Source organism: Bison bison, unplaced genomic scaffold (assembly GCF_000754665.1).
Source record: "Bison bison bison isolate TAMUID 2011002044 unplaced genomic scaffold, Bison_UMD1.0 scf7180017864259, whole genome shotgun sequence".
Taxonomy (NCBI): Eukaryota; Metazoa; Chordata; class Mammalia; order Artiodactyla; family Bovidae; genus Bison; species Bison bison.
The window spans coordinates 2,917,909-2,926,893 of record NW_011494831.1 but is presented as its reverse complement, the minus strand read 5'-3'; the positions used below and the strand labels follow the sequence as shown (position 1 = coordinate 2,926,893).

The 8,985-nt window shown below is 44.7% G+C and overlaps 1 protein-coding gene across 1 annotated transcript; it reads right to left on the bottom strand.

Annotated features, from left to right (window-relative positions):
• Positions 1-3,447: 3,447 nt before the first annotated feature.
• On the bottom strand, positions 3,448-8,582 carry RPUSD2 (RNA pseudouridylate synthase domain containing 2). Its single transcript, XM_010847950.1, has 3 exons — positions 7,944-8,582; positions 5,979-6,275; positions 3,448-5,296 (listed from the first exon to the last, which is right to left on the bottom strand). The coding sequence occupies exons 1-3, from the start codon at positions 8,568-8,570 to the stop codon at positions 4,562-4,564; spliced, it is 1,659 nt and encodes a 552-aa protein (XP_010846252.1). The 5' UTR covers positions 8,571-8,582; the 3' UTR covers positions 3,448-4,561.
• Positions 8,583-8,985: the final 403 nt, after the last annotated feature.

Here is an 8,985-nt window from a genome sequence, read left to right as displayed (position 1 = left end):
CAAACTTAATTTTATGCATTTAAAACCAATATTCTGAGAAGGGACCCATAGGCTTCACCAGACTGCCCAAGATCTGTGTCACAAGAAAAGGTTAAGAGCTCCTGAGGGATTTTCTGAAGTGTCCTCAACACATTAGTCTTAAAACCCCTCTCCTGAATTAGGCCTTTTTCTGTCTCCCCAAAACCTTTGCAGATGCTTTACTTACTCCTCTCCCTGGATCATGCTCCTGCTGCCCAACACCTCCTTCCCATCAACCCCTTCCTGGCTGGCTCCTGCTCCTCCTTCAGATCTCAGCTTTGATGTCATCGCTATCATGAAGACTTTCCTAGCCCTGCAACCTGCAGCTCCTTCTTAGATTTCTCTCGCCTGGTCCCATGCCCTTCTGCTTCTGGGTCTTTGTACCCCTCCTAGATGTTCCTGTAGCTCTGTGTGTCTTCCTCAGCATTTGCCAGATGGTATTTAAATTGTCCATTGGTGCTTTGACCTCTCCAAAGAGTGGCAAGTCTACATCATTTTTCTGAGTTTTGCCTGCTTCTCACAGTGATGACTTCCTATGGAAAATTGATAAGGTCTATCAATGTGTCTAGTCTCTATAAATAAAAAGTGAGTGGGTTGTTTTCTCAAAGGAAGATCTTCAGTTGTAAAAATTCTGAAACTATAAAGCACTGGAAGTGTCTTGAGGTTAAAAAGAAGAAATCATGAGTGGAAACTCACTTTTCTATTCCTCATTTCTTTACCTGTTTTCATGCTTAGTTCATTTGTGGTTTCTTTCATATGAAATTGCAGTAAGTCTTGCTGTGATGGTCCCAGTTTTTTTGCATTTCTGTGATCTATTGATGTATAAGAGTTGTGCTTATTTTACCTCTTTCTACGAGACTCAAAAGGATTAAGGCTAACACAGTAAGGTAGAGTAAATCTCAAATCCAGAGAAAAGATTGTAAATCTCCTCTTGGATTCTGTCTGGAGTCACAGCTGGAAAAAAAAAAAAGGATTAACAACATGCCAGATTATTTAAAAGCCTAGGGGTGGTGGTGTGGGGACTTGGATTAGTAATGGAAAAAGAAATTTATAATAAATGAAGGCAGTAAGAGTTAGAGGCGCCATCTACTGGAGGAGCTACAACTGAAGATTTGGACAAGATAGTTCTGCCTGATCTGCTAATACATTTTGCAAGATTCCCATTACTGACCCCCACCCCCAATTTGTCACAAGCCACAGATCAAGGAAATCATTCTCCGTCAACACCAGTTCTTCATAAGTCCTATCCTGAACTGTTGCAGGACCCCTCAACCTCTGGAAGACCAGAAATAAAGAACTACTGTACAGCCAAATTGCATTACCAAGATATTCCAGATCTCTTTATTATTTCAGTGCCAGGGAATGAATCTCCATTCTGAGTCCAACTTCAAGAAGACCAATTCTCAATGGAGAATGAGGTGCTCTGGAAAAAATTGTCCAGTGTATAGTTGGTGATGGTCTGCTGCCTGGGCAGGCCCTTATGTGTCAGCCTCCCTCACAGACAAAGCTCTGAAGAAGTGAAATGTGTGTGTGTGTGAGCCCTCACAAAGTTCTAAAGGAAGAAGTGAAATGTGTGTGTGTGTGCGGCCTCCCGTTGTTTCTTAAACTCTTATAAGAAAAACCCAGACCCAGGGCTGTAAGACTTGCAAAGGTTGGTTTTGAGAGGTAGGCAATGATATAAGTTAAATCCTTCTATTCTTTACCATTAGGAAGTGTAGTCCCACTGGGAAACATCTCTGGGAAAACAGTCATGACAAGGTCTGTGATGTGATGCATTAGTCACTCAGTCAGGCCGGACTCTTCGCAACCCCATGGGCTATAGACCACCAGGCTCCTCTGTCCATGGGATTTTCTGGCAAGGATACTTGAGTGGGTTGTCATTTCCTTCTCTAGAGGAATACTTCCCGATCCAGGGATCGAACCTGGGTCTCCTGCACTGCAGGCAAATTCTTTACTGACTGAGCTATGAGGGAAGCTCCAAGGCCTGAAGAGGTTCAAGAATTAATGCAAGAATTCTCTGTTGAGTTGGTGCAACACCAACTCAAAACTTTTTTCTCAAATCATTCCCTTAGCTTCATGCCATCATATGAAAACCTCTACTTTGGCAAAATAACTTCTGGGAATGCCTAGTAAGCTGAAAACTAAATAATATGTCATACTGAAGATCAATTAGAGCAAAAATTGAAATCTAGCTTATAGTAAACTTGCTTGGGGAAGACAAAATGAATAAATGCCAATAGAATTGGGGAAATGGGGAAAAAACACTTGCTATAGCCCATGCTTTGTAACTTCTGCAAAGATAGCTATGAATAGATAGCAAGCAACAGTACACTTTTCCTGATCATAGTGAGAATGAGCAATGCCTGAGATTTCAAATTTCAAAATTTTCTTTTGAGATCTTCAGAATGAAGTAAAACTGGGTCAAACTCAACTTCAATAGGGTGAAATTAACAGATGATGGCAAGACCTGAGGACATGACTGGTGATCCATGGAGTTAGAAACAGAAGCAGTAATTCCTTTTCTGATTGTGGTACTGTGGAGTAGAAAGTTTTTCATATTTCTCTTTGGGCTAAATAAAAGGCCATTGGCCCTGAAAACCCCTAATGACTAGGTTCAGAAAGCTTCTGAGTCAGGGAACAAAAAGGCATCCACATATAGAGAGTGACCCACCTGCACTCTATGGAGTCAGAAGCGCCTGTGCTCAGACCCTTCCAGACCTTGCCCTATGTATCTCTTCATCTTGCTGGTCTTTTCTAGCCTTTAATATCATTTGTAATAAACCATAAATCAAGAAAGGAAACTGTTTTCCTGAATTCTGTGAGTTATTCTAATAATGGTTGAACCCGAGGAGGGAGTTGTGGGAAATTTTGATTCACAGGTAACAATCTAGACCTGCCATTGTCATTTGAAGTGGGGACAAGTTTTGTGGGACTGAGTCCTTAATTTGTGGGATCTGACCCTATCTCTGGGTAGATGGTGTCAGAGGTGAGTCAGACTGTAGGATACCCAGCCTGTGTCAGAGAATTGCTTGATGTGGGGAAACCACCACATATTTTAAAAGTACAGAGTATTCTGTGAATAAAGAAAAGTGAGTTTTTCTTTTCTGGTACTTAAAATAAACACAGAAGCAGAGAGTAGAATGGTGATGTCAGGGGTTGGGGGCAGGGGGAAATAAGGAACTGCTATTCAGCAAGTATAAGGTTTCAGTTATGCATGATGATTTTAAGTTCCAGAGATGCTGTACTGTGCCTATAGTTAACAGTATCATATTGTACACACGGATTTGCTAAGGGGCTGATCTCACATTAAGTGTTTTCACCATAATAAAAAAATAAAACTTTTGTGAGTCACAGGACACTGCCAATAAAGTGAAAAGACAACCTACAGAATGGGAGAAAATATTTGCAAATTATATATCTCTTATATAGTCTTATAATTCAACAACAAGCCAATCCAAATTTAAAAAGGGCAATAAATTTGAATAGACATTTTTCCAAACAAGGTACACAAATATCCAACAAGCATATGAAAAGATGTTTAACATTATTAGTCCCAAGGGAAATGCAAATCAAAACCACAATACTACTTCAATCTCACTAAGATGACTATAATCAAAACAATGGGAAATAACAAGTGTTGGTGAGGATGGAGAGAAATTGGAACACTTGTGCATTTCCTATGGGAATGTAAAATGGTTCAGCTACTGTGGAAAAGTTTGGTGATTCCCCTAAAAATTAAACAAAGAGTTACCATATGACCTGGCAATCCCACTCCTTGGTATATACTTGAAAGAACAGAAAACATGTATTCAAACAAAAATCTGTACACAAATGTGCACAGCAGCACTATTCACAATAGCCAAAAAGTGGGAACAACCCAAACGCCCAATGAATGGGTATAACAAAATGTGGTATATCCATGCAATGAAATATTATTCAGCCATAAACAGGAATGAAGTACTGATGCATGCTATGAATTGGATGAAGCCTGAAAACATCATGCTAAACAAAAGACGACAGACACAAAAGGTCACATGTTGTATGATTCCGTTTGTATGAAATGTCCAGAATAGGCAAAAACCATAAAGACAGAAGATTGGCTAATCGAATCAGGAGCTAGGTGGAAGAGGAAATGGGGATTGCCTGTTTAATGAATATGGGTTTCCTTTTGAGTGATGAAATGTTTTGGAACTAATTAAGAGGTGAGGGTTGCACATCATTGTGAACATAAGAATGGCCACTAAATTCTATGTTTTAGAATGGCAATTGTGTTGTCAGTTTTACTTCACTTAAAAAAAGGAAAAAAGAAACAACTAGTGAAAACATTAGACATACAAGGTATTAGAAAAAGAGCTCTATTTACAAACCAGAAAGTTCCCAAACTCTAGCTGGAAGGAGAGGAAGGTCTAGCAAGTATGAGCAGATCCTTTAAGAGCCCAACTTCACCCCGAAGAAACTCTGTACCAGCCCATGTGGTTAGCTCCTACTTCATGGCCCATTCCTGTTCCAATCCAATAAATAATCCCTCCGTTGGCCATAGTCCTCAGTGTTCTTGCCAGTCATCTCGTGCCCAGGCAGGCATTGGTGAACAGTACTCAAAGTCTGGCCCTTTATAGCGCAGGGCATGCAGAAACATCACAAGATCCTGGGGCGAGGGATCCTGTGGCACTCTCCGGCACTCTGAACAGAGTGGGTCTGTCTCTTGATTCACAACATCCATTTTGGTTGCCTTCTCTGATGTCACAGGCACTCCATCCAGATCCCGAGGGGCTGCCTCAACTGCTCCATCTATCTTCTGGGAAGATGCAGCCATCTCTTCTAGGCAGTCCTTGCTGAGCTCTGAGGAAGGTGCTGTAGAGTCTGGGGCTCCTGGGCACAGGTCACCCTCACAGAGATCTAGCACATCCAGACTCTGTTTGGCCTGGTGCTCTGCCACAAGGTCCCGCAGGAGTTCCTCATCTGTCTTTGGAATGTGGCCGCCTCGGCCTCGTGAGGGACCCCAGGCGGCTGAGTTGTAGATGGGGTCATTGAGGATGGGGTGGCCCAGGAACTGGAGGTGGACTCGGATCTGGTGGGTGCGGCCTGTAAGTGGCCGGCACCGTACCACACTGGAGTGGCCATTGTAGCTCAGTCTCTGGAACACTGACTCACAGGGCTTGCCCTGAGGATCCACACGGCACACCCCTACCTTGTAAGATACCACCAAGATGGGTTCCTTGCAGGTTACTTCCTCGGTAGGGAACTCCCCCACCACCCGGCACACGTACTCCTTCTCCAGCTACACAGGAGGGAAGAGGGAGAAAGTCAGTGCATGAAGCCCAAACCCTTTTCAGTGATGACAAATGCATCCGTATCAGACAGAAGAGGGTTCAAACCCCAGCTCCACCATTTACCAGTTGCACAATCCTAGGCACATTACAGTACTCAGCTTCTTTAAAACCCATTAACTTGTCTATAAAATGTTTGCTTAGAAAAGCATTTATCGCAACAGGGCTATTCCGAGGATTTAGTTAGCTGGGCTCTAACATACTTGGTATTGAGCCTGGTAAACAGTAAACAATAAATACATTATAATCAGATCCAGAATTACAAGTCTCAAGACCACAATCACCACTATTTAACTCTTCTACCCAAACCTCTTCCAACTCTATCCAGAATCTTTCCACCAAGTAGACTCTCTCCACAGTCTTAAAAACCTTGCTCAGCCTGTCAGCATTTAAAATTTTCAAAACAGCAAATTACCAAGAGAGGCAGTATATGTTATCTCTAAAGATCTTTTGAAACTTAAGAGATAAGAACTTGTCTCTGGCTCCTTAGGTGCTGACCTTCCTAAAGATGGGAAGCTTGAGCAGATAAACACAAAGGCTCATTTCAGATCTAGAACTCAGTGACACCCTTTCGATGCAGAGCATTTGTGAGTCCAGAAGTGGCCTGCAAGAAGCAAACTCAGTTTGGCTCACCTGCCGGTCCCGAACCTGTTCATGAATTCTCTCTGAGACGGCTGCTGTCTTGGCAAACATGAGGACCCCAGAGGTAAGGCGATCAAGCCGATGCAATGGGTGTAGCTCCTTTAGTTGGTGCTCCTTGCCCAGGATGAAGATGACCGTGTTGTGTCGGAATCGGCCACAGGGGTGGACAGGAATGGAAGAAGGCTTGTCTACAACCACCACATCTTCGTTCTCTGCTAGCAGGCGGATGGGCTCTGCGGTAACTGGTGGCTCATGCCTGTGCACTGTGTTCCGTAAGAAGTCATTGTCCTGCCAATGACACAGGCAACTGGTCAGCCCAGGGTCCAGCCACCTATGATCAGTCAACTTCACACACAACTTCCCCCCATCTTCCTTACTGGATGAAAGAATGGGCATAGTACATCCTTAAGCAGAAAAAGCAGTATACACCATGTATTCTTATTTTGTAAACACACAGACACACAGGTAGAAGCAGGAATTGAAAAAGAGCTAGAAGGATATACCCAAAATGTTATCTATCTCTGGATGGTGTGATTATGGTTTTTGCTGTTCTGATTATTTGTATTTTCTCTACAATAAAGTTATATTTAACAATATATTTTTCTAAAATGAAGGGGAAAATCCTCCATAAACCATCACTTATTGTGACCTTGAACAAACACCAAGCTGTAAGTCCAGAGATGTGGGCTCTAGACCTGGATTTGCTACAGGCTTACTGCATGCTCTTAGGGAAGTCACTTAACTTCTCTAGGCCTCAGTTCCCTTATCTGTAAAATGTGAGCGTCAGTCCAGATCTGTGCTTCAAAACTGTGACTGATTCAAACCACTCATTTTCCAAATGCCTTACCATCCCCTCACAAATATGGTGAGACACTGTTAGTGACAATGTCTGGTACCTCTTAGCTGTGATGGAAATTTAAAGAAGGGTCAAAGCACTGGGCTACACAATTCTGGTCTCAATCTCTGTCATTTCACAGTTCTATCCTATCAGGCTCTAGGATAAATAATTCAAGTGGAAGTTATAAGAACACGGGCTTCCCTTGTGGCTCAGCGGGTAAAGAATCCCCCTGCAATGTGGGAGACCTGGGTTCAATCCCTGGGTTGGGAAGATCCCCTGGAGAAGGGAAAGGCTATCCACTCCAGTATTATGGCCTGGAGAATTCCATGGATTGTATAGTACATGGGGTCGCAAAGAATTGGACACGACTGACTGACTTTCACTTCACTTATAAGAACACAGGTGTTGGAGGTGGCACTGTGCCTTACTTCTGTGAGGTTGATCTTGGTTTCCTCAACTTCCTCACAGGCAAAATGAAGTGACAGTATCTACTCCACAGGGTTGTCATTATAATTAAATGTTAAAGTACATAAAATGCTTAACGCTGTGCCCAGCACACAGGAGATACAAATGATAGTCTCGATTATTACCGTTTGTACAGAGATCTACAATGCAAGGCAGAAAATCATCAGTGCCACTGCCAGAAGACTACATAACAGGAGCTGTTAAGAATTCCCTGGTGCTTCCCTGGTGGCTCAAACGGTAAAGAATCTGCCTGCAATGCAGGAGACCAGGGTTCAATCCCTGAGTTGGGAAGATCCCCTGGAAAAGGAATTGGCAACCCACACCAGTACTCTTGCCTGGAGAATTCCACGGACAGAGAGGCCTGGCAGTTCATGGGATCGCAAAAGGTTAGACACGACTGAGCGACTAACTTTCACTTTCACAAGAATTCCAACTTCTGTGCCTTGGAAACACCAAAGTCGCTTTGATGGAGGGGATAAGGCGGCTGAGGTCTGAAACATACAGGCAGTCTACTTGCGGAAATGGAGCGGTAAAAGAGTGTTACAAGTTAAAACGAGAACGCTTCAGAATGACCCCGAATTTACTCCGGTACCTATGCCCTAGTAACCGAAAACACCATGCCCCCTTTCGGGCAGGCCCCATCAGGACTCCACCTTGAGCACAATGCTGAGGTCCTGTACCGGCTCCTCGTTGAGGTGCAGGCGTCCCGCCCGGACAGCGGCCTCGTAGTAGGCCAGGGGCTGGGCTCTGAACTCCGTGCCGAAGACGTGCAGCAAGCTGTGGCCCACCCAGCGGCCTTTGCAGTAAGTTCGGAAGTCAAAGTAATAGGGCCGCACTTTGCGCAAGCCGCCTTCAAAGTAGTAGCTGGTCTCAGCAAAGTGCTCATCGCCGAAGCTAACCCCTGCCCGCCGCTTCTTCGGGGGCGGCACAACGCGCTCTGCAACCGCGCCCCGCCGCTTCTTCCGCTTGCCGGGGCCCAGGGCTGCAGCCGGGGCCCGCTCCCCGTTTCCTGAGGGCTGCTTCGCGTCCCCCGAGACCGGCTCCTCTCCTGGACCCCCCGGTTCCGGGTGCCCAGGGGGCTGCTCACCCCTCGCGGCGCCGCCCGCATCTCCGTTTTGCTGAGCTGGAGCCCCCAGCCCGCTCGCTGCCTCAGCCCCGGTCGAGAGTCTTTCCGCCATGGGTCCCCTACAGGCACTCCAAATCCTGGCAATTGCGAGGAACCGGAGATTGGAGCACACTTGCCCAAGAACCGGGAGCCACAACCGGCCTCCCAGCCACATGACCCAGCGGCCGCTGCCTCTGGGTCGCGATCTGAGGGCGTCACTCGGCACCAACCAATCAGTGAGACTTAGTGCCGAGGCGGGACCGCGTTGAGAACAGGCGTGAAGGAGGTAGCTGAATGAGTTGAAAGCTGTAAGAATGACTCATTAAAAGTGTAGATTCCATGTAGATATGCTCGAAGTTCCTTTACTCTGGAAAAACTCTTGAAAGAGTTATTAATATTTCAAAACAAAACAAAATGAAGATTGCTAAACTCTGAATGTACTAAGAAACACTGCGTTGTATACTTTAAAGGGTGAGGATATTTTGTGATTTATAACTCTAAATCAAATCGCTTATGATTATACAGTGGAAGTGAGAAATAGATTTAAGGGACTAGATCTGATAGAGTGCCTGATGAACTATGGACGGAGG

What these genes read in the sequence shown, in the direction of transcription:
- RPUSD2 (XM_010847950.1), bottom strand. Translation starts at nt 8,570, where the DNA reads ATGTGGCTGGGAGGCCGGTTGTGGCTCCCGGTTCTTGGGCAAGTGTGC. An exon ending in ACCTCAGCATTGTGCTCAAG is followed by an intron (nt 6,276 to 7,943) that starts GTGGAGTCCTGA and finishes TGTCATTGGCAG; the next exon opens with GACAATGACTTCTTACGGAA. An exon ending in AACAGGTTCGGGACCGGCAG is followed by an intron (nt 5,297 to 5,978) that starts GTGAGCCAAACT and finishes CCTCCTGTGTAG; the next exon opens with CTGGAGAAGGAGTACGTGTG.